Source organism: Pleurodeles waltl, chromosome 4_2 (assembly GCF_031143425.1).
Source record: "Pleurodeles waltl isolate 20211129_DDA chromosome 4_2, aPleWal1.hap1.20221129, whole genome shotgun sequence".
NCBI classification, from domain to species: Eukaryota; Metazoa; Chordata; class Amphibia; order Caudata; family Salamandridae; genus Pleurodeles; species Pleurodeles waltl.
In genome coordinates this window covers 877,888,997-877,915,538 of record NC_090443.1, presented here as the reverse complement: position 1 = coordinate 877,915,538, position 26,542 = coordinate 877,888,997, and the positions used below count along the sequence as shown (strand labels likewise).

At 42.9% G+C, this 26,542-nt stretch overlaps 1 protein-coding gene across 2 annotated transcripts in view; it reads left to right on the top strand.

Moving 5' to 3' along the window:
* The window catches only part of ZYG11B (zyg-11 family member B, cell cycle regulator), a 197,410-nt gene that overhangs the window by 71,804 nt on the left and 99,064 nt on the right, over window positions 1-26,542 (top strand). For both annotated transcript variants that reach the window (XM_069232657.1, XM_069232656.1), the window contains 2 exons: window positions 8,339-8,479; window positions 12,839-13,015. In XM_069232657.1, the coding sequence (XP_069088758.1) occupies window positions 8,339-8,479; window positions 12,839-13,015 (318 nt within the window). The remainder of the gene's footprint in view (window positions 1-8,338; window positions 8,480-12,838; window positions 13,016-26,542) is intronic.

The following is a 26,542-nucleotide window of genomic DNA, read 5'->3' as shown; positions in this document are numbered from 1 at the left end:
TCACAAATAAATGCCAATAGGATAAAAAAAAAATTTCTAAATTACCGTGAAATTTTAGGTACCATTTCTTTGAAGCATCATTCAGTAAAATATGTTGATGCAAGCTAGTATTTCCCCCAAAAATATTTTTAATGGAAAACCAATTTCAACAAGATTATGGGAGACCTGAAAATAAACAGGTATTGGCAAAGCCAATAGGTCCGACATTGGTTGTCAGTCTTAAGGCTTTGTCAATGAGTGTCTTGTTTTGATATGACTTTTGTGAAACTTTATTGTTGTGGGAGCTGCTTTGCCCTCACCATTGTAACAAACATTGGCAAAAAGCAAAAATAGTTTTTGGAATCGAAAAGCACAGATTGCCACAGTAGCAGCACTGAACAGAACTACTTTTTGTGCCCATCTGCTCCTTGTGAACGAGCAGACTGCTATCACTCACAGTGGAGGAAGGGAGGGAGAGCAGGAAAGGAATGGGGAGAGGGAAAGCTTTTTAATTAAAACAGACCTAATAAGGGGCTCAATGTTTAAAGAAAGTCGCAGAAGTGCACCCATAGTATGTCTTTGCATTAATGCAGATTTACGTATTTCTTGAATTCACAAGAATGTACAGACGTAGACTATGAAATAATACTCCTAGAAAATATTTGTGAACTGTGTTTTAGCATAAGCAAATATTCATGTGTAGATGTGCTCATGCGAAAACCTTCTGAGGGTTTACAAGTTCACTTTCCATCAACCACTCTTGTCCCAACCCTGGAAGAAGTTTTGCTTCTGCTGTTGCCGGGAGCAAATTTCCAACCTTTCTCAGTAAGGGAAAAGATCAGAGAAGAGTTGGTGAAAACTCTTAAAACATGCAAGTTAGTAGGTATGCACAGACTCAAAAGGGCATTCCCAGCATGGAACTATTTCTACCCACTACCTCCAGTCCCAGTATGTAGATGTGCAGAAAGGTGGCAAAATAAAGAAATTGCTAGTATTCAGGCCTTATTATATTTCCCATGGCATAATCAGAGGGACTATTATTGGATTATAATGAGATTGCTGCATTAATTTGTTGCCGCACTACATGGCACAAAAGGGACAACTAGAATGTCTTACAAGAAAAGTAGATTTATGAAACAATCTGTCCTATGGACAAGCAAATATTTTATTAAATTCTACACCACTGCATTCTACTCCACTCTACGTGTCACTCCACTTTATACCCTTTAACTCTTAAGATACTATGCAACATGCCAATCAACTCCATGTCTCCAATCTGTGACACTCACTACACAACACACCACTCCACTCTACTCTTCATTTCATCCAAATTACCCCACTTCAGTCCGCCCCCATCCAATCTGCCACACTCAAATCCACCCAACTTTAACCCAGCCTACTCTACTTCTGTCTACTCCACTCCAGTCTACCCAGTCCATCCCAAACTACTCCACACCACTCTATCCAGCTCCACTTCAGTCTACCCCACTCCACTACAATCTACCCCACTTCACCTAACTCTTCCCTAAATCCATCCAAAGTACCCCACTCCAATGTGCCCCAGTCCACTCTACCCCACTCCAATCTACTTCTATCCACTTCAGTTTACTCCCCTCTGCCCCAATCCACCCCACTTCCCTCTAATCTACCCTACTCCACCCCACTCCATCCCAAAAAACACACCCCATTTCAATCTACCCACACTGTACCACACTCAACTCTTCTCCAGTCTTCCCCACTCCACTTCAGTCTACCCCAATAAATCCCTCTCCACTCCGATCTACCCCACTCCACCCCACTGTAACCTACTCCACTCCAATGCACCCCAATTCAGTCCATGCCACTCAATCTTCCCCACCTCATGCCAATCTACCCCACACCACTCCATTTAACCCCAGCCCTCTAAATCTACCTCACTCCAATTTACCCCAATCTCTCTGATTCCAAACTACCTCAATCTACCCCATTCTATTCCAGTCTACCCTACTGTAATCCACCCAATCTACCCCCTCCAATCTGCACCAGTCCAGTTTACCCAAAATCCATCCCACCTTTCCCCAGTATATCCCACTCCCCTCTACCCCATTCAACCTCACTCCATTCTACCCAACTCCACTCTACTCGACTTCAATCTACCCAACTCCATGCCACTAACTTTTTGCCATGCTGAACAGCGGCTACAAGGGTGTTCAGCATGGCTAAAGCACATTGTCAAAGCCAATAGCTATTGCATAGGTGTGACCTATTGGCTTTGCCAATACTTGTTTATACATTGATGCCTTCTTTGAAGTAGGAGAGGTTTCTAGAGAATCCTCTATGAAGTGCTTGACATTTCCTACCTCCCCCGGCCTTGCTGCTAGCTGGCTGCATGAACAGTGCAGTCGTGACAAGTCCTTTTGTGTGAAAGGAGAGCACAGCCTATTCAGTTGCAAAGAAGGGTGTACCCAGCTCTTACTACTCCACCTCCATCCTGCCAGTTAATTGCTCATTGAGACATAATTAAAGCCTCTATTGAGAGGAATAAATAAAATCCACCTGCCAACTACACCCATTCATGTGATCCAGGACAGACTGTAGACACCAATTAGGGCAGAAAAATGTCAACTTTCTAAAAGTGGGATTTTCAAAATTGTAACCTAAATTCCAACCATACCACTAAAGTGGATTTTTATTTACAATTTCTCACACACCAAATATGAAAGGAATGCCTGTTCCCAATCGAAAGTTAGCATTTATTAAATGTAATAAGGCAACCCAATGTTATCCTATGGAAGAGTCTGGTCTCACAGTAGTTGAAAACACATTTAGGAGTTTTTCACTACCAAGAAATGTAAAGCTCTGTATGCTAGATACACAGTTGAGTGTGTAGTGATAAGTATGACTTCTTGTGTAAACCGCTTGACTCGAAGTAAACCTGAGGATATTCTCTCCTTCCCTTTTCTGGGGTGCACCCTTGAAATGAAAGGAAACAGGATGCCAAAACAGTTCATTTGTATCTAATGTTTGGTGGCTGGAAAAACCTACATTTATTCTACCAGACTTCTGTCTTGGTTATTTTCGGGGTACGGTGGCTGCTTAAACTGGATTGTAGTGTTAGATGTGGAGGGTACTAGGGTTACCATAGGACACTCTCTACACATGACCTTGGTTTTCAGAGCCCACTTTTAGTGGGTCCGGAGACTTTCACCATCTCAAAAATGCCCAAACTGGCCAGATATAATTCTAATCTACTTGCTCGTGCCAGCAGTGAGTGTGCCATTTCCGGGCACCCACTTCAGAATACTGCTAGACTTAAGGAAGAACAGAAGAGGACTGGACCTGCTGTCTGTAATCTAAAAGGGGGCCTTAAGAAGTTAAAATTATTCTCCTCATACCCAGACCAAAGAAGTTTGCTGCAAGGCTCATAAGACTCTGTTCAGGCTACAGGGATACACCACTCTATAAAAGGCCTTTTCTGCAACTGTCCAGCTGACAATGGCAACTGGACCTGGACCAGACTCTACTGTTGAACTCTTCCTGACACCCTGTGAGTCTCTAAGTACTTTCCCTAAGCTCCTGAGGATATTCTCAAACATTATCCTGGGATGAAGTGATTGGGACTTAAAGGTCTAAAGTTAGAAGTAAAATATTTGACCAGACCAAACCTTGTTGGTGCTTCTGACCTGTGCTCCATTGCGGTCGAAGTCCAATTGCACATAGGTCCAGATCTACCATGACATTGAATATCATTGTCACTTTGTGCTTATTAACACCATTTCTACTTAAAAGCTTAGAAATGTCAAATCTCCAGTTCCCTGTTTATTGAAATTATGTCATTGTGATGCCATTTTCTTTATAAAATGTACTCCCCTTTTTTCTAATTGGGTGTGGTATTTTTATTGTTTTGCCGTTCTACTTTTACTGTTTTTGCTGATGCATAAACACTTTACACATTCCTCAAAAGTTAGCCTCTCTGCTCTGTGCTACGAGGGATGGGAACTCTGGTTAATTTAGTGACTTTAAGGGTTCAACCTGACAAGGGTTGTGATTATTCCTGGAGGTGGATAGTCCCCCACCCCAATTAATAAACCAGTTTGTTTCACTGATGTTGTGTGTTTCTGTTTTTATGCCTGAAGATTTTGGCTGAAAAACAAAGAAATGCTCCTCTTTAAACTTCCCCCATAAAAATGGGCATGTAAAAGTGTATTTTTTTCTGTTTTGGAGGCCCCTGGCGCTGCAGTATGCTCACCGTCCCCTTCTGTTACGATAACACGCACACACCTTTTTGTCAACCAACTTATAATGATATATAAAGGCTGCTAGAGCATCTTGATGCACGCATTTGCATACATCAAAACACTGGAGCTGTTTTGTTCCTGTTTTGCTGACGCTGAACAGTATCTCCAACAAAGCATTTGTTTTCTTCTTTTTACAATGCTCTTCAGCAAGGACAACAGAGATTGCTAAATCTAAAAAGGGTCAACTAAGGCCTTTCATAGGTGGGGCCTATTGGTTTTGTCAGTGCTTGTTTTTTAGCTGCTTCTGGACTGATTACTCAACAGGGACTCTCGCCATTTCTGATGTAAGGAAATGTATAATGGATTTAAAATTTTACTTTTCTAGACGACAGGCTGGAAATTAAATGCAGGCTTTTTTGAGTTTCAAAACGATTTGGTTGAAAGGTATCCTAAGGAATTCTCGATGGAACTGGGCTTGTTAAAGGGCTTCTCCCATAAAATAATATTGAAGAATGCAAAACCAATGGTCCACAAGGTACGAAATATTCCTCGCATGATGAGGGAACCTTTGAAACAAGAATTAGACAAATTATTACAGGAAGATATCATTGAACCTTATGAAGCTTCTGAGTGGCTTGCTCCAATTGTGGTGGCATCAAAAGATGGAGGTAAATTTTGATTATGCATTGATCTTGGACACTTGAACAAAAACATATGGGTTGATAGACAACCTCTTCCCAACATTTCTAGAATGTTAACAGTGCAAGAAAAAGGGGTACTGTTTAGTGTTCTTGACAGGTCATCTGCCTATCATCAGGTAAATTTACATGAGCAATCCAGACACTTAACGTAGTTTGTGACACCATTGGGAACCTTTTGTTACAAAAGAATGCCCAAAGGGCTTGCTTCGGCATCTGCTGTTTTTAAGAGGATAATGATGAAACTTTTTGGGGACATGACGCAGGTGTTGTGTTTCCAGGATGTCCTATTTATTGTAGGAAGAAGTGAAGATGAGCATGACTAGTTATTTGAAGAAGTAATGCAAAGATTGGAAGAACATAGGTTAACCATTAAGAAGGAGAAATATCAAATTAAGAAGCAGGAAATGACATATTTGGGGCATGTTATAAATAGTAGTGGGATCAGACCAAAAAGAAGCATGGTGACAGCAATAGGGAATGCTCCAGTACCTTGTAACTAGGATGAATTAAGGTAGTTTCTTGGTCTGGCAGAGTATTGCTCGAAGTTTGTATAAAATGTTTTACAGATGTAGTTGAACCTCTGAGAAAGTGTATTTTACTAGCACCTACATTAGGGCACTTTGATAAAACAGCAAAAATGTATATTACTACTGATGCTAGTAATCTGAGTATTGGTGTGATGCTGACACGAGTTAAAGATAATGAAGAGTATGTAGTGGGTTTTGCATCCAGAATATTGCAAGGTGCAGAAACTTCGTATTCAGTCATAGAGAGGCTCTGGCATGATGCTGGGGAATTAATCATTTCAAATTTTATGTGTGGAGTATTTCCTTCAAGTTAAGGACAGACCATAAACCCCTGACGTACATCTTTTTAAGGGAGTAAGAGGTTTGGAAGGGAATGTTACACCACATATTTCCAGATGGTTGTTGACAGTAATGGGTTATAATTTTGAGGTAGAATTTCTATGTGGTAAAAGAAATGTTGTGGCAGATTATTTGTCAAGGATGCCAATTGAGATGGAGGAAGTTGAAGGGGATATAATTGAGATGAAAGGAAATGTTCTCGAAAGCACAGCAATAAATATGAAGGAATAGGAGCTTGCAAGGAGAAGGGACCCAGTCATGGAAAAGGTTGAGGAGAAGGTTGTATGTGGATGGAAGAACGACAATGGGGTTGAATGGTGATTTATCTAATTATTTTAAGATTAGAGATCAGCTGAGTATAAAATGCAGAAACTTTTTGAGGAGAAATCAGCTATTAACTCCTGGAGGGGTTCGTAATCGCATAATTGATATCACTCATGAAGGGCACTTAGGTAGGGGAATGATGAAAAGTAAGGTGAGGCAATCTTTCTGGTGGCTGATCGTGAATTTGAGGCGACCGTGAGAAACGGTGTTGCGTGTGCAAACAATGATAAAACCAAAGTGGTAAGACAACCACCTTTGATGACTATGGATTTTCCTAGCAAACCTTGGGAAAAATTAGCAATGGATTTCATTGGTCCAATTTCAAAACTATGTTCAAGGAGTAAATATATAATGGTATTGGTAGATTACCATACTAAGTGGTTTATGATTAAAGCAACTGAACAAAGTAAATACATTAGGAGTTATTGAATTCTTGGAAGAGGCCTTCATGAAAGAAGGAATTCCTAAAACAATTGTCTCAGATAATGGGGTGAAATTTGTCTCTAGAGAGATGACTAGCTATCCAGATAAGATTGGTATAATTCACGAAAGGTTGCTCTGTTCCGACCTCAGGCTAATGGCCTTGTAGAGAGGATAAATCGGGTTGTCATTGAGAATATTCAGTTCTAATTGGCTAATCGCTTTCCTTAAATGAAGGAGTTGAGAAGAATGATGTGGGCATACAGGACGACTCCTCATTCTGTGACAGGAATATCGCCACTTGTGTCCCTGAAGGGAAGAGAGCCTGGATTGAAAGAGTGTCCCATATGGTTGAGGGAGAGAGAAGAAAGTAGTGGTGGATCGTTGGCTGATAAGGGAGAGAGAGTTAAAGAAAATCGGGAGAAAGCCGTTACGAAAGGATGGGTGTCAAACAAAGCCACATACAAACTGGTGACTGGATTGTTATAAGAAAAGGGGGTATCATCCAAAAAGGAGATTAGTAAGTATTCTATTCCACATGAAATAAAAGAAGTCCGGCGCAGTGTATTAATTTTAGAGAATTTGTCGACGTGGAGTATGGGAAACATTTGTAAAATTGATCGGAATTGAACGATGATCTATTGCTTACAACAAAAATGTGTTATGATAAACGTTTCATATATGAAAGGTAATGTAATGGGTATCAGTATCTTTTCTTCTTAAATGTTACTAGACATTTTTGAAATGTATATTTGTAAAATTTGTGTTTGAATAATATAAGGGGGAAGATGTGTGGCGATATCTTCTGGAAATCATTTATTTAGACTGCATGTTTGATAGGGCAATAGCTTGGAATGAGATGATACAAGCTGAGAGGTCATATGGAAGGTTGGTGGGGAGATGAGAAAAAAGGAGCTGAAGGTGAGAAGCACAGCCGGAAATGTCTTGTATGCAGGATCTACTAAAATAAAGAAGATAATGGAAACTGCGTAGAGTGATCTTTACATTGGCGATGAGGGACCTGTGCAGGGAGCAGACAGAAGACAGTTTCACCCCTGGAAATTTTAATGCTCATTTATGGCGCCAGAATGTAATCTAAGGCAAGTGGAATAATATGACTTTGATCAATTATTATCTGAGCACTTGCAAACTGTAACGGGGAACTCAGAGAAACTGTTGTTTTGGAGAATTGATTAATTGTAAGCGACGCGACGGAGGGCACCTAACGGTCTTAGCGCAAGGAGGAACACATGCAGGATGGCTGAAAATACAGCACGAGGAAGTGTGGGGACGCACAGAGGGCTAAATAAATGATTTCCAGACGATATCTCCACAGTAGCCTTTCATCTTTTACAGTTTGTTGGTTTACCATAAATCCTAGTAAAAATATAATTGTAGTGATCTTTACTTTTCAGACCAACGTAAGGTTTCCTACAGATATGAGTGTACCCTACAGTGTCAGGGAGGTTTGACATATTCCCCGTACTGTTAATCTGTGCAGATTATGCTCACATAAGGGTTGGGGGGAGACCCCTTTCCATATCCTCTGTGGATCCATAGGCTAGGCATGCAGCTACAAGATCCTGGAAGAACAAAACAATCTGAGATGGGGCACTCCAGCACTTAAGTGCTACGTTTCTCTGAAAACTGATAAATTTATGTTGGTAAATAGTCTGAGAGGTTTTATTAAGACATAACTTGTTTCAGATTTTGTGATTTTGGAATGTTAAGTTTACTAGAATGTATCACAGTGAATGTACTATCACAAATGTCAGTGACAGAATTGAACATGTAAAGATGTAACGTATTCCATATGTTTTTGTTCCTAAAGGTGTCTGGTGAAGCAAATCAGACTCAGATTGCAGAAGCATTGAGGCGCTACAGTGAACGGTCGTTTTTTGTGAGAGAGGCGCTGTTCCACCTTTTCAGTCTAACACATGTCATGGATAAAGCAAACCCTGAAATGTTGAAGGTCAGATAACTCCTATTGTATGTTCTTTTTCTCCTCAAAAATTTACATTTGAACTAGTTGATGAACTCTTTAGACTTTATCTCTATCTTATTAATGAATTAGTGTGTGGCAGAATCGCTTTCTGGATAATTTGTGAGGTGATATCCAGATCACCGATTCTGTTTGCCACTGAGTGTTTGGCTGGAACGTCTTAATTAATATATTTTGCTCTTTCTTTTGGAACAATATTAATCCCACTAAAATGCTGTTTTTCTGCTTCATGTGAGCAATTATTCCCAAGGTTAGAGGAGGCTAGTGGATACAGCCAGTATACATTACGGCAATGAATATATGTTTATAGATTTCTGGTTAAAGAAGGTACTTCCCCTTAATCATCCTTATCACTGTAAGACATTTCTTAACGGATGGCTCAGTACTGGAATTAAATTATCTATCTGTCTATCGCTTAGTAATATCTTGTGCAGCCAGAAAGTCATTCCTCTGCAGTCATGTGGTGTGAAGTGTTTTTTTTGTCTTACCTATTATAAATACCAGTGCTTTGTTGTGCCACCCATTGTCATCTTAGACTATTTCCGTCCAGGTCACCTTGGGGTACGACTTTCACGTAAAATAGTTAGACATTTCCTACAATGTGTTGAACCCTCAGTGATGTAACCCTGTTTTACAACTCCGTGAAAACTATCTAATAGCCTTTTAACTACGTAAATCTAATTTCTGTCACCCCTGTGAACTTAGATCTTCAAGATATTCAGGGGGCAATTCTCCTTTCTTAGAAGAATTGGAAACTTAACCAACTTTCCCATTTATTTGCTGAACATTCAAGCTTTCTTCCTAGAGAACTTTTTATTACGCAACATTTCTGGCCTTTTCCCTTTCTTGACATGTATGTATCCTGCCACCGAATCTGGCAGAACCGGAAAATATCTCTAATGACGGTAACTCTGGAGCTTTTCACTCTGGTACTGTTACTGCATTTGTGTGCATTATAAACACTACATCCCTATCTCTGCACTTGTGCGCACCCTCACACGTTCTCTTTTTTTCAAGCAAATAGTGTGATTAGTAGTGTGCTTCTCTTGCAGTCTGTATACATTTGAGCCTTTTATGATATTTTTATGCGGTTTTTTTCCTCATGCTCTTCTGATAGCTTGTGTATTACTACTCTCCAGCATTAAACTATGCACACGGTGCTACCAGCAGTTTTTCATATAACTTCTTTCTCTTGATTGGAACAGTAATCTGGTGGGTATCTTCACTTGTTGTGCCTACATTAACATGAGATTCCCCGGAACTGCCGTATTTGAATGCAAAATAGTGCACATTGATCTCTAAAGATGCTGAATTCATTGCCTGGAAGAAGTGAGAAAGTACAAACAGGCTTTTGGCCACTGGGTGCAATACTTAGTTATTTTCTGCTAGTTAGATAACAAGACATCCCTCGCACAAATGGTGAGGGAAGATGACCTCCATTTGTAAGTGGTATGAGTAACCCCACGTTAAGGCACGCATACTCATCAAAAGTTGTTCTGTTTCTGTAGTATGAACATCCTATTCCAGCCTGACTCTGTCCACATTCAGGGAATGGTCACAAAATGACTGGGAGTGTAGGTCCCTTTGAAGCTCAAACCCTCTTTTGTTCTGCGGACCCGCTGCATAGTTGAGTCAAACACATCTCATTGTTTGGATAGACAGACCCATATCTACATTTGTACTGAGGAATTAAGCCAGTCTCTCTCCTTAAGGGTGTGATTTTGCAAGCATTTACACTAAAACATGCATACAGACTTCCTCCTCGGGTATGGGACAGTTAAACAAATACCATTTCACTGTGGTGCATAGAGCTAAGTCCAGTCTCTCTTGTGGGCAGTCTGCCACAGATTCCTAGTGATTAGGTAGGCCTGTCTCCTAAGTCGTAATATTCTCTCAGCAGAGGTCCTAAAACTTGCAATTGAGGGCACTGAATGATGTCGTATCAAGTTCCATTTCCAAAATACTTTTACTATCGTATTCAAAGGAGCTATCTAATAAGCTTCTCTGGTGATATAATTTTGGGTAATTACCAAGACCATTCACCAGGTCAGCATGAATTATATTACAATGTTGATGCTCAGTTCTTCACACCCAGTGCCGAAATATAGCACCAATAGGTTAATAGAATATTTAATTTAATGAAAAAATAAAATATAAAAATACTCTTTCTTAATTTTTTTGCGGTCATTCTTTCATTAGTTGTTTGTCTGGAAATGTTTTGTTGTTTTAGATTCTTCTCTTCATTTACACTGTGTGATTGAATACAGCCATTATTTTCATCAGGCATCAATTTAAAATCTCTCCGTGGAATAAAGTTTCCAAATGCAAATGTTATATCCTGAAAGCTACTCTTCCTCCTAATAGCTCGGTTATTCTGCATGTTCTTGTTTATGTTTACCCCGCCAAGAGTCAAGTAAATTTTGGCCTTTGGTGTCTGGTATAGTGTCCGGTGCCAAATTGTTAGCAGCTTGTGACATCTCCCTACCCCCACAATTAAGCTTAGCTTTTGTGCTGTACAAGTGGCAGTTAAGATGGAAAGTGCTGTTAGTCAGCAGAAGAGGCTCCTCACATGAAGCTCTAGAGGAAGGCCTCTCACAATTCTCAGGCATAACCTCTGTTCTCCCCACCCCACAACTGCCCCAGGACACTGGTACTTTAGAAAATTGAGGCACTTGCTATTGTTCAATTTTCCTCTGCATAGCAGTCCACTGCAGCCCCCCTGACACTGTACTATTTCTTAAAAGAGTAAGAGTTGGCATCACTTTTCCCAGGACAGTCACGGGATTCTCAGAAGCCTGTCCTGGTGCCAACAGCCCAACTGCTTATAATAGTTTGTGGTTTTGATGGCAACTTCCTAGATGAGTAAAATATGCCTTCCCACATGAACGAGGAGGTAGTGTCGGGAGATCTCGGTAGAGAAGGAACTAGTGTGAGGGTGTCTATTGGAGACTTGCAAACACCAACAGCGTGGCTCTATTTCTGGCCAAGGTACATCCCTTTGTTCCTCGATTATGCTCTGAAAAAGTCCAAGTTTGTGCAGAAGGTTGGTAAAGAAGCTGCAGAACAAAAACTGCTAATGTGCAGAGACCTGAGTAAAACAGCTGGCAAGACCATGCACTGCAATGTAGCTGTGGTTAAGGTCTTTAGACCTGTAGTCCTAGGTCCCCAGAAAAAAATATTTACCTCCCCTTTGCTAACAAGAACTATTTGCTCCAAGAACCCAGTGTGGACACAAACATTGTTGCCTTTCCATTTCTTTGCTGTGCTGTCTGCATCTCATGCATTAAGTGGGAGATTTTTTTAATTAAGTGTATGTGCCACAGTGGAGTACCTCTAAAATATGTGTATGTCTAAGCTCTGAATCAGCTCACCCATCCTGATATGCTGCCTAGTAGCTTTCAAAACTCTCCCTTCCTCCATAAAGAAGTCCAACTGAGTTGTATCAAACCTAAGACCTTTCTCCAGGCACCAGCCATGCCTCCTTAGTGGAGGAGTTCTTAAGCAAGCTGGCCATCAAGCCAACCATGCATTTACACTTATCCAAAAAAGGGATCTGCGTTTCACAGGTCAACTTTTTGTGACTTTTGCAGGCAATGATACTAGCTGATTTCCTATTAACGCTGCCATTGCAGATGCAGATTCGTGTATCACGAGTTTCTGTCTCTGCATGATTCTTAATCTTCATATGGGTTCTTGGTACTCTCCACTTGCACCAGCTTGTCTCGTTCTCAAGATTACCAGTGGAAGACTTATGCTTGGGTGCGACATAGGCTACCCCATTAACATTTACATTCACTGTGCTTTCAAGGTGTCTTTATCGAAAATTTGCCTTCACTATGCTCCCAAGGCTTCTTGCATCTTCCTTGCTTCGTCTTAAGCTGCCTCGCCCTCCTTACTTTCTTGTTCTCATTTCCTGTGAAGTCTATCCTCTGTTTGATAGTGGAAACAACTCAGCAGCTGCCCTTAAAATTTGTTCTTGAATGCAGCATTGAAATATCACAATTAGAATAAAATTACATAAGTCCAATGAAGAGCTAAATTTGGTTTCGGTGCTCAGTTGTATGTGTTATCAATTGTGTTTTATTTATCTTAGAGGGTTTTTGCCAATTATGTCTTTTCATGCAAACACATGCATTATAAGTGACACAGGTACACCATGAATTAAAGTACACAAATTTATTTCAAGAAAAGGGAACCATGAGGTTTTGGGGAAATAAACCATTTCAAATGACAATTGTTTATTAAATGCAAAGCAAAATTGTTCAATTTAATGGCATTTGTGACTTTGACTAAAAGCAAACTATCATTGCATTTATGTCTGTATTTCAGCTTGTGGTTATCGGAATGCGAAATCACCCCTCAAATTTACCAGTGCAGTTGGCAGCAAGCGCGTGTGTGTTTAACCTAACCAAGCAGGATTTGGCAGCAGGGATGCCAGTCAAGTTGTTGGCTGATGTAACCCATTTACTCCTTGCAGCTATGGAACAGTTCCCAAATCACCAACAGGTAATGAACAACCTATTCTTCCTCTTTTTATTGATCCATTTCTCCCACAACTTTGAGTGCCAAGCTTGATTGAATAAGTTGAAGTTACTTATGGACATTAGGTGATGTTCAGATGCACTGTACCTTATAGTCCACAAATGAATAGTAACGTTCTTTGGTGCCTCCAGCTGAAATATGAGGATCGACTTGGAAACACCAAAACACTTTTGGTTATGACTTTATGCACAAAACTTTCATTAAAACATATTTTGCTGCTGAACTACTTTAATGCACTGGCAGAACCCTTATACTTACAAATCAACAATCTGTATTCAACATGATATTCTATATGAATGAATCAATAGTTGGGCAGTTGAAGTTAACATGAAATTCATTCAAGTCTGTTTTATTGGAGGTGGTAAACAGTTTGCTACTGCCATTCCACGAGTTTAATTCAAAATAGGGGTGTGCCAAATTTATTACACCTGCTTGGCTGATGTTTTGTGTTAAAAAAAAAAAAAAAAAAAAAAAACATGATTCATGGGCAGGGCTTGAGTTGGCACAGCCATACTTGCACATTGGGTATATCTACATTGAGAATTAACAGTCAATGGTACCCTTTTACTCAAAAAGATGATTTCAAAGCAGACAAGCTTTAACCTGCGGATGTGTTTATCTTTTCAAGCTGAGACTGGTCAGAGCTATCCACCACACTGAAGCAGTGGTGCTTTTCTGGACTTGTGGAACACCAACATGAGTACTTTGCCACACTGCAGCCCCATCAAATGAAGCTTAGCCAGGGGCCTGCGACAGCTTTGAGTGTGAGGCCCAGCCAGAGCTTCCCACTCTGTCTGAGGGATGCCTTCCTGGGTCTGCAGACGAGTCTGACGGATACACAAATGGAGCACTGAAACACCATACTGTGCCAGGGACACTGATGGTCAGTGCCTGCAGCCCAAGATGCCCGGCCTGACACAACTCTGCATGGGAACCCTGCCAAAGTTTTTCACCCTGTTGGAGCAAGTTGGATCCTCCCCTTACCTGCAAGGCCCTATCCCGGGCACTCTGATGCTGCAGGCTGTCGAATGGTTCCTTGCACGAGACCGGTCAGATCTTTCATCACTGCTCAAGGAGGGAAAGGGCACCTTGCCTCTGCCTTCAGGAATAGGTGGTACTGTAGGATTGGTGCCAGACCATGGGAGGAGAGAGATGTCTGAGTTAGCCGACCCTCCCTCCAACTGGTTCCAGATGGCTAGGCGGCTGACTACCAGGTGGTCATTGCCTACTTGAGAATCACTTGGGAAACCACTATCCATGCACGCAGGCCAGTGCTCAGGAGGCCCTTCCGAGAGCCACCGGCCAGCTCGCGGCTGCTTTGTGTTCAGGCCATCTGATCATCATGCTGTCCTATAAGGGAGCGTGCCCTTGTCCCTGCACCCTGGTAGTGCTGGGGGGGGTAGGCAACAGGTGGTGGAGGCAGCGTTCCAAGGGACCGTGCCCCCTTCCTTCATCTGCAGAGGGATACCAGAGGCAGGCAACCACAGATGAAGACTAAAGCTTTGGTTAGAGGGTCCACAGTACTGATGTGTCATTATGATTTTGGGGTGGAGGGCGATTCTGTCTTGGAGGAATTTAGCGGTAATCCCCCAAATGGTAACTTCTTCTTGTTGGCTTCTCAGTCAAGAACATATTCCAAATCAGTGGTTCTCAACCTTTTGACTCCTGTGGACCCCCACGTAATCATTACTGGGCCCCAGGGAACCCCAATGAATCCTGGGACCCCCTCTGAGTCATTACTTGAAACAGAAGATTTGAACGCAATTATTTGAGCGCAAAACAATACACAAAAAAAAAAAACATTTACCAAACAAATACACAAAATATTTAATCTTTTATTTAATTCACAAATAAATATAAAAAAAATCAAAATTTTAATGGGAATTAATTGAGGCCACTAGTCATCCACACTACATTCAGTTTGATGCACTTGCACTGCTTCTATTCATTAAAATGAGGACACTAACTTCATTTTTAGCCTCCAATTTTAAATCCCTTCACATTTTTTTTATAATATTGAGATTTACATTTTTCTTGTTTTTAAATATATACCCTTTATTAGTATGTTCATATTATTTAATTTCTAAGCAGTCGCTGACCCCCTGAGTAGGCTTCGGGGGGCCCCCAGGCCATCATGGACGGCAGGTTGGGAACCACTGCTCCATATGTTTGAACGTGCTGAGGTACTATTGCAATACCACCTCATTAGTTGGGTAAGTCTAACCTGTCTCATGGGTGTTCAAATTCTTTATTCCATTTCAGCAAATTAAAACAATAAAAGACGTCAACAATAAAACAACACATCAATCACATTGTAAAGATTTCCTTAGTCTGACGGCCCCTGATTAAAAAAATAAAATAAAAATAAAATAAAAAAGCCAGATAAAAAGAAGTATGTGCATCAGACAATAGTTGTAAATAGTTGTAAATTAAACAAAGCCAGTCGTACTTGTTTAAAGTGTATAAAAAGAGCAAAACATTATGAAGTGCATAGTGTCTTGGTTCAAAGCGCAGTCACATGTACATGGTACAGAAATAGAATCAAAAGGAATTTACCTGGGTACAGGTAACTGATAATGAATCATATTGAGTCTGAAGTGGGTCAGTAAAAAAACAATAACTGGCCATACTAATTGGTAAATATGCATCTAATGTTAGTGAGGTTTACAACAGGACATAAGCTCTTACTGAGGTCTTATTACTTTCAATCTGCACTCTCTCTTTTGATTACAAGGCCATAAAGACCACCTTGTTTCAAGCATCATCACTACTAACTATGGTTTCTGGGCAGTTGAAAATCTCAGGACATCCCGATTTTTCAAAGCATGTTATGACATTTACCGCTGCAATTCTAGAGGCACGATTAAGGGATGAACAGTCCTTCAAGATGTAATGATTAATGGCCTTTCTTGGGTTTAGCCTGACAGACAGCCACATTAACAAAGGCTGTAACTGCACGTGTCAGACAAAAAGCGTAGCCAAGTTCCTTGTGAACAATATTTGAAGGGGAACATCGAGGAAGGCATAGAAGTCTCCTTAAAAACTTTCGATAACAGAGAACGATTGATATAGCCCCAGACTTCACTGCCATAAGCGACAATGGATATACAGTTAGCTTTATAGATATCCAGCATGACCTTGATAGATTTACAACCCAGCCTTTTAAAAATAACAGAGGTTATGCTTCTATGTCTAGAAGCAGCAAGAGGGGACCAGGCCATAGCCAAATCAAACAGCACTTCTAGATATGCGAAAGTGGCCACTCAACTGATAGTGTTGCCTTTAACACTGAAGGTTCTTGTTTTAGTAGACCTAGGGCCAACCACAATATAATGAGATTTAGTGAAATTGGTGGTCCGATATAAACTGTCCATGAAGCGCTCAAAAGTGTTTAAGAAACAGTGTAGCCCCAAAGCTGTACTGGATATGAAGACAGTTTTGGATGCATAGACTACGCTGGTAGTAATCATAGGCCAGTGGCCCCTCCCCGTCTACAAGTTTCTTTCTCCAAATTGGTTCCAAGACACAACCTTGGTGCACCCCCGATTAAGAGTAAAGTGCGATGTGCTTTCCCTGTTGGACAGGTTAAGTTAACTATATTGACCTCAACTCTCAAGTGCAAAATAACACCCCAGAGTTTGTCCTGTTGACCCTATCGAATGGTGAGCTTAGATCCATGAAAGCTAGATCTATAGCTCCTTGCTTGGCGACTAGCTATTTATTTACAATAAGGTACAGATTAAGACACTGATAGTGTCCATAAGCCAGGCTGCAAGCCATACTGAATTTCAGATAATATATTGCAATTCCAGGTCTTTAACCTGTTTAGGACCATCCATAATGGGGCACTAACTGGGTCAGCTCTGTTCCCTTTCTTAAATACAAGCAATATTACAGAGGAGGACCAAATCTTGGGTATAGGTAGGGTGACCAAGCATCCCAGATTTGCCAGGACAGTCCCAGTTTTTCACCAGCCTACCCAGCAGATTTCGGGAAATATAGCTCATGTCCCGCCTTTTAGAGAGGTGATATTTTTGTTTTTTGTTTTCCAAAGCAGAGTTAGTTAGTAGGTGGTATCCGGAAGCAATTTAATTAACTGGCATTACACTAGCTTTAAAAATCATCTTTTATTTATGTTCTTAGTACCTCTTCTGAAATTCTGTGCAGATGAGCACTTACATTCTATGTGCTTGGTTTAAGTAAAATTGTACTCCTCCTATTTTTGTGAAATGTTCCCGGTTTTTGGCTTTACATTTCTGGTCACCCTAGTATAGGCCTAACAGCCACATTAATTTAAAAGGTAAAATCAGGGGAGCCCAGAGTACTGTTAGTTTAAAAATGTCCAAGGGCGCCCCATCAAGACCATACGCCTTGTACTTGGCAAGGTCTTGAATAGCATAACTGACTTCTTCCCAGGTAAAGTTAATGCATGACATACCACCATTCAAGTGGACATCACAATAGTTGGAGACAATAGTAGGTGCGTCATAGATGGCTTTAAAATGACTCACCCATAGGCAAGAATAAATATTGATAAACAGTTTCGGAACTACTAAAGGTTTTAATTAAGAACGATTGATAATACCTCAAAATCTAGAAGTGTCCCTGGACATTCATAGGTGAACAATCTAATTGGTGGTGATTCTGCTTCATATGGTCCAAAGAGCCCACATCAAAGGATTAAAAAGCGTCATCGCTATGAACGCTCGGTCACTGGACATGTTGTTACTCGGTGGATTGAGCCTAGGCCCAGGAGTCTCACCCACAGGCCTGCAGGAGCTGTGACCTGGGTCCCAGTAAAAGCCTTCCATCTGAGAAAGCAAATGACCCATACCTGGCCTCTATCCTTTCTTATACTTTCACACACTGAGTTTCAGAGGATGTGATCAAGTGAATGTATCCGACATCATGGAGATATGTACAGGCTTAATTCTTCAAATAAGCCAGCATCAGGAATGCCAAAGCTACCAGGCCATCTGGTTGCACCAGACAATCATATGTTGCCGGGGGACCTGATGGCCAGACTCTGAGGATGGACATCTGGGGCAGGAAGTTCTCATTGTACTTAAATCGTGTCCCCTTCAGATCTTTCTTCTCCGGCAATGCAGGGAGACACTCCAGGGCCCTATGGAGCCATGTCCTAGACGCTTTGTGGCTCGTTAGGTTTGCATAGGGAGACTGACACAAATGGGCTTGTACCTCCGGGCCAACTGGAATTCTGACCTGGATCCTGATCAAAGCTTACCACCCCATCAAAGCAGAGAGGCCCTCCTGGAGCCTGCCGAGCATTGTTACTGGCACTTTGTGACACAGTGGTCAAGTCAGAAAAGGCCAGGCCCAGGGGACCATGCTGGAACTCTTATCCGGGTCCTGGGCACAGCTTTCCACCCCACCAGAATGAGACTAGTCATATGATTGCTTGCTTGTAGAAGCTTCACCAAAGCCTTTGCACCACCCATGGCGAACAGCCAAATGAAAAGCTGGTCACCCATCCTCTGCCAAATGCATCCAACCTAATAGTGTCCTGACTGGGCTTAATTCTTCAGATAAGCAAGTCATTGGAACTTACAAGGCAGGTCAGAATTCTGAGCATGGATTCACTTGACTTTCTTATTTACTTTGGCGTTTCTTCTTTTTTCACTTCTTTTTTCATATAAAATGTCACTAGTGACATTGATGTGACAAATTTCGTACCTGGGTGTGATAAATGTCTCACAAGGTTAATTCTGCACACCCATAACTAAAGCCGTAGAAATGCCCTTGTCCTATAACATGGAAGACACTTTGAAAGAAAGTCACTAACTGCATGTGAGATGTGTAAAGTATTGCTATAAAAAAACGATTTCAGAGCATTTCGAATGCTAAAATGCTTTCTCTCCCTCTCAGTGGATTAATACTTGGAGCTTCAATGTTTATTCTACAGTAACAGCGATTCTTCGAATGAAATATAGATCACTTGAAATTTGCTTCAGTATTTAAAGTAGAAAAAAAACCAAAGATGGGCACTATACTTTAATTTCAGCTTGTGCCCCTGAACAAAACCTTTGTTGGCCTATGTTAGTAGTTTGCAGAAGTAGGTTGTAGAATTGATCATAACTGCTAAATACCATTACTCCAGGACGAGGTATTCACCAGCTGTGGTAATTAATTCCTAATTGGAGTTTTCAACTGGAAAAAGAGGCATAACCTGCACAATCGTTTATTCCCAATACATTCTGGCAGGCCCGACCTGCTTAAATTTATCAGGGAAGCTTTGAGGTTGTGATATTTGTAACACAGCTCATAATTCTGATCTCTGTGCAAACTCCAGTGTGCACAGGGATCTGAATCTAGCCCTGGAATTGCAATTACAGCCTTGGTGTTAGGAAACCGGCAAGGTCAAGCAGGTCTTTGTTCAAGCTAGTTTCCCCTCTTGGATGCATTCAGCATCTTTTCACTGTGACTTCTTCCTTCTGTGATCTTCAGGATCCCATTTCTCTGTGCATCGGATGGTGACAGATTATTCACAGTAATGGTCTACTAATTCTTTTGATGTTTTTTAGGCTCAAGCTTGCGATAGCATGCGTTAGCGCATGCGTCTCAGTTGTGAGACTGTTGTTAAATAAAAGGGCTTGGAAAACTGCCTGTTGCCCACAATTTGTGGGCCTGCGTGGACTCTTCTTTAAAGCCTTGTAATTTCTCTCTGCAGGCATCATTTCCATTCCTCTCTGTGGAGCGGGCATGAAGCACTGACTGATTCAACTTAATCAGTGCCCGTGTGGTGCTCCCGACATGTTTCAGGTACTTCTTTGTAGCTTCTAGGACCCTGCAAACAGAAAACGTGTTATTGGCAAAAACGTGCCTAGCAGGACAAACAAAATTGCAAAGTTTTATTTTACATAGTTCCCAAAAGATGATGATTACCTTGTTTTAAATATTGCAAAGCAACATAGTTTCTTTCTTGTGTCATTTCCGAAATTATACTTTAAAACATAATTGTGCAGTACACCCCAATCCCCCCACTCAAATCCAATCTGCCCCACTCTAATCCACGCCACTTTACTCCACACCAGTCCACCCCAAACAACCCAGATGACACCAGATCATTCCAATCCACTTCAACCAAACCACTCAGCCAATCCACCACACTGCAATCCTCCCAACTCACTCCACTCCTGTCTGCCCCACTTCAATCTAAAATAATCTGCCCCACTCCAGTCTAAAATAATCTGCTCCACTCCAATCTGAAAGAATCTGCCCTGCTCCAATCTGCCTCACCCCAGCCCAAAACAATTCGCCCAACTCCAATCCAAAATCATCTGCCCCACTGCAATCCAAAACAGTCTACCCCACTCTGCCCAGTCCAATCCATAACAATCTGCCCCACTCTAACCTAAAGCAATCTGCCCCACTCCAATCCAAAATAATCTGCCCCTATACAACCTGCCCCACTTCCATCCAAAACAGTCTTCCTCACTCCAATCCAGAACAATATGCCACACTCCATTCTGCCCCAATACAGTCCAAAACAATCTGCTCCACTCCAGTCCTAAATATTCATCCCCACTCCAATTTGTCCACTCCAGTCCAAACCAATCTTCCCCACTCAATCCATAACAATGTCCCGCACCCCAGTCTGTCCCACTCCATTCTAACACAATCTGTCCCACTCTAATCTAAAACAATCTGACCACTCCAATCCAAAACAATCTTTCCCACACCACTCTATAACAATCTGCTCCACTCCACTCCGCACCACTCTAATCCAAAACAGTCTTCCCCACTCCAATCCAAAACAATCTGCCCCACTCCAATCCAAAATAATCGGCCCCATTGTAATCCAAAACAATGTTCCCCATTCCAGTCCAGAACAGTCTGCCACACTCCAGTCTGCCGTACTCCAGTTCAAAACAATCTGCCACACTCCAAAACAGTCTGCCCCTGTCCAATCTAAAACAATCTGCACAACTCCACTACAGAACAATCTGCCCCACTCCAATACAAAACAATCTGCCCCATCCCACTCTGCCCCACACCAATGCAAAACAGCCTGACCTTCTCTAATCTGCCCCATGCCAATCCAAAACAATCTGTCCCACTCCAATCTAAAACCATCTGCCCGCTCCAGCCTGCCCCCTTTATCCTGCTCTGATTCAAAACAATGTGGTCCACTCCAGTCTCCCCCACTCCAATGCAAAACAATCTGCCTCACTCCGATTGGCCCCACTCAGTGTAAAACAATCTGCTCCACTCCAATCCAAAACAATATGTCCCACTCCAATCCAAAGCAATCTTCCTCACTCCAAACCAGGGCAGTCTGCCCCACTCCAATCAAGAACAGTCTGCCCAACTTCAGTACAAAACAATCTGCCCAACCCACTCTGCCCCACTCCAATCCAAAACAACCTGCCCTTATCTAATCTGCCAATCCAAAACCGTCTGCCCTACTACAATCCAAAACAATGTGCCCTGCTGCAGCCTGCCCCACTTTAAACTGCTGCATGCCAAAGCTATGTGTCCCACTCCATATGTCCCATTTCAGTCCGAAACACTCCACCCCACTCCAGTCTGCGCCACTCCAATCCAAAATGATCTGCTCCACTTCAGTCTGCCTCACTCCAGTCCATAACAATATGGCCCACTCCAGTCTGCCCTACTCCAGTTCAAAACAATCTGCTCCAGTCCAATCCAAAACAATCTGCTCCAGTCCAATCCAAAACAATCTGCTCCAGTCCAATCCAAAACAATCTGCCCTACCCCACTGTGTCCCACACAAATCCAAAACAGTCTGTCCCACTAGAATCCAAAACAATGTGCCCCCCTCCAGCCTGCCCCACTTTAAACTGCTCTAATTCAATGCAATGTGGCCCACTCCATCTGTACTTCAATCCCGAACAATCCATCCCACTCCAATCGAAACCTATCTATTCCACTTCAATCTGCCCCACTCCAACCCAAAACAATATGGCCCACTTTAATCTGCTCCACGCCAGTGAAAAACATTTGGCCCACTCTACTCTGCCCCACCCTAACCCAAAACAATCTGCCCCATTCCAATCCAAAATAATCTGCCCCACTCAATGCATAAAATCTGACACACTCCAATCCAAAACAATCTGCACCACTCTAGTCCAAAACAATCTGCCTCACTCCATGCTGCCTCACTCCAATCCAAAAGTCTGCCCACTCCAGTCCAAAACAATCTGCCCTACTCTTACTCGACTCCAATTTGCCACACTCCATTCCAGAACAATCTGCTTCACGCCAATCTACCCCACTCTATTCCAAAATAATCTGCCCCACTTCAATCCGCCCCACTCCTATCCAAAACTATCTGCCCCCAACTCCAAGTCACTCCACTCCAATCTAACCCAATCCAAAACAATCTGCCCCACTCCAGTCCCTCAGTCCAGTTTAATCCACCTCATCCCAGTCCATTCCAATCCATCTAACCCCAATCCACCCTCCTCAAATCCAATCCACCACATTCCACCCCACTCCAGTACAGTCTGCCCCACTCCAATCCAAAACAATCTGCCCTTCTCCAATCCAAAACAGTCACCCTCACTCCAATCCACCCCATTCCAATGCAAAACAATCTGCTCCACTCTGCCCCACACCACTCCAATCCAGTAAAGTCTGCCTCACTCCAATCCAAAACAATCTCCCCCACTCTAGTCCACCCCACCCCACTCCAATCCAAAACAATCTGCTCCACTGCAGTCTGCCCCCCTCCAGCCCAAAACAGCCAGCCCATCTCCAACCCACTCCACTCCAACCCTTTCGAATCCAAAACAATCTGCCTCACTCCAATCCCCAAAATCTCCCTCACTCCAATCCCCAAAATCTCCCCCACTCCAGTCTATCCCACTCCAATCCAAAATAATCCGCTCCACTGCAGTCTGCCCCCCTTCAGCCCAAAAAAGCCAGCCCAACTTCAGTCCACTCCACTCCAATCCAACCCTTTTGAATCCAAAACAATCTACCCCACTCCAATCTACCCCAGTCCAATCCACTCCACTCCAATCCGGTCTGCCCCACTTCAGTACAAAGCATCTGCCCCTCTCCAACCCAAAACAATCTGTCCGCTCCAACCCAAATAATCTGCTCCACTGTAATCCAAAACAATCTACCTCACTCCAGTCTGTTTTACTCCAATCCAAACCACCTCACCCTAACCCAATCCACCCCACTAAACCCCACTGTAATCCACCCCACACCAATCCATTTTACCCAATCCAATCTACTCCACTCCAATCCACCTCACATCAATTTAGTCCATCCCACCCCATCTCACCCCACTCCATGCCACTCCAGTCCAATCCACCTGGCTCCAGTCAAGTCCACCCTACACCAGCCCAACCCACTCCAGTCTAACCCACTCCAACCACTGAAATCCATTCCACCCGATTCAGTCCAGTCCACCCCACTCCTATCCAATTCACCACAACCCAATCCACCCCACTACAATCCATCCCAGTCCAATTCACCTTAATCCATCCAACTTCAGTCCAATCTACACCACATCAATCCATTTCACCGCACTCCAATTCATCCCACTTCAAAAATCCACCCCACCCCAAATCACCCAATCCAATCCAGTCCAATCCACCCCACACCAGTTTAGTCAACCCCACTTTACTCCAGTCCACCACAATCCGCCCCTCTCAAATCCTGTCGACTACACCCCAGTCCAATCCACCCTACTCCAGTACATCCCAGTCCAAATACTGCATTCCACTCCAGTCCACCCCAATCTAATATACCCCAATCCAATCCACCTCACTCAGTCCACTCAATCCACTCTGTTCCACTCCAACCCACTCCAGTCCACCCCACCCTATCTAATCCACCCTACTCAATCACAATCACAACACTCCATTTCAATCTACCCCAGTCAACCCCACCCCACCCCAATCCAATCCTCGCACCCCATTTCACTCCACCCCAATCAAATCCACCCAACCCCATCCAGTCCACCTCGCTCCAATCCACCCCACCTCACTCTACCTCACTCTATTCCAATGTGCACAAATCCACCCCCTTACCCTAATCTACCTCACCCCAGTTCAGTCCAATCCACTCAAATCCATTCCACTCCAATCCACTCTAACCCACCATTATATTCCAGTCTACCTTACTCCAGTCCAGTCCACCTCACCCCAGACAAGTCCATCCCCCTCTCCATTCCACCCACTCCATTCCAGTGAACCCCACCCCAGTTCACCCCAATCTTCCCCACTCCAGTTCAACCCTATCCACCTGCTCAGTTCTGTCTATTCCACCTCACTACAGTTTACCTAACTCCAAACCCCCACAGCCCAATCCAGTCCACCCAAACCCCAGTCCTATCACCCCAGTCCAACTCTCCCACTCCATTTCACTTCACCCCAATGCAATCCACCCCACCCAGTCCACCGCTCTCCAATCCACCCCACCTCACCTCACTCTACTCCAATCTACACAAATCCACCCCTTTACCCCAATCCACCCTACCCCAGTTCAGTCCACTCCAGTCCAATCCACTCTCATCCATCCCCCTCCAATCCACCCTAACTCACCCCACTATAGTCCAGTCCACCCCACTCCAGTCCAATCCACCCCACCCTAGACAAGTTCATCCCCCACTCCAATCCAGTGAATCAAATCCACCCCACTCCAATCCAGTGCACCCCACCCCAGTTCAACACAATCTGCCCCACTCCAGTTCAACCCAGTCCACCCACTCAGTTCAGTCTATTCCACCTGACTTCAGTCTAATCCATCCCACTCCGCTCCACTCCAATTCTCCCCACTCCAAATCAACCCACCCCATTCCAAAACACCCCAGCCCCATCGAATACACTCAAACCCCGGTCCTATCACACCAGTTCAATCCACCCTCCCCAATCCAATCATATGTACACCACTTCAATCCACCCCCTTCATTCTACCCAATCTAATTCACCTCACTCCATTTCAATCCATCTCACTCCAGTCCACCCCGTCTAGTCCACCCACTCCACTCTACCCCATTCTACTCCACCCCATTCTACTCCAATCTGCCAGACTACCTCAGTCCACTCCAAACCACTCCACACACCTCAACTCTACGACACTGCACTCTACGACATTCACTGCCACTGAACTCTGCTCCGCTCTTCTTAACTCTACGACACACTTCTCCCCCTAATCCACTCTACAAGACACTACTCCAACAAACCCACTCTACAACACTATTCATCCATTCCACTCTGACACTCCTTGCCACTAACTTTTAGCCATGCTGATCAGCAGCCACACTGCTGTACAATTTGGCAAAAAGACACTGCCAAAGCCAGTAACTCTTGTATTGGCAAGACCTATTGCCCTTGCCAATGCTGGTTTTAACGGTTTCCTGTTAGGGAAGAGTGCAGCATGACAAAGTTCTTTAGCACTCCTCAGCCGCAAGCCACTGGTTCATGATTACGAATTCGCTTGGAACACAGAACTCATAAGTCCTATGAAACCTGCCCTACACCTTACATCCAGAGCTTGTGGAGAGTTGTGAAACCAGGCGTTGGTAAATCAGTTGTAAGTAGAAAGGCTTCTAATGAGGTTTTTGAACCCAGATTTTATCAAAAGCTTGTTATTTAGCAATGCAATTCGAGCATAAAATACAGTCACGCCTGTTTAATGAGCATCTTCTGCACTACCTAATTGCTTGACTTTTTTAGCAGTTTATAAATAATATTCTCAATGAAGCACATTTGATCTGTTAGGTATTGCGATGCTGCTTTTTTATTTTTTTACTAGGACACGTATCTAAAAAGCTGTATAGGTAGGAGAGGATGTGTGCAAAACACAAAGCATGGGCTTAACTGGGGATTTCATTGCCTTATCCCACCTCTCTCCACTGTTATGTGAACTAATCATTGAAGGCTATGATCGCTAAACACTACAGTGGAGTGCACGGCAAAATAAACAGAAAGTAAAGCATGTTTTCATTATGGGAAATCGGTTGTGAAACTAACAAAAAACATCTTATAGAATCAAACTTTGAACCCCAGTCCGAAGTCCTATGAAGCTAATATGCGGATGAGCCACAACAGGTGAACATTATCCCTGAGCTCCAAGACAGGGTCTGAGGTCGGGTGCTTAACCCGACGTCCTGAGGGTTCCGTAAGTGGGCCGTCCATACCGCTCCAACCTATTTGGTGGCTATTGATGACCACTGGACGGTGTTGTAATTTTTGCACTTTGTGTACATTTTATTTTTGTGCACTTTACTGGGCAGAAGTTTCACATTAGGTCCTGAAGAAAGCTGCAACACCTCTGTTGTGGGTTATAGACAGAAACATGTCGACCTTACTTATGAAATGTGAACAGACTGGTCTAAACACTCCTGTTCTGTCTTGGTTTTTAATCCATTCCCGGAGATGCTTAATTAAATCTACAAGCATGCTCTGTAGTTAGTTTTAACTTGCATCACTTATTTTCCCATTCTGTTTTATTGGTTTACCCTCTGCCCCCTCACCATACCAAATTTTGCTC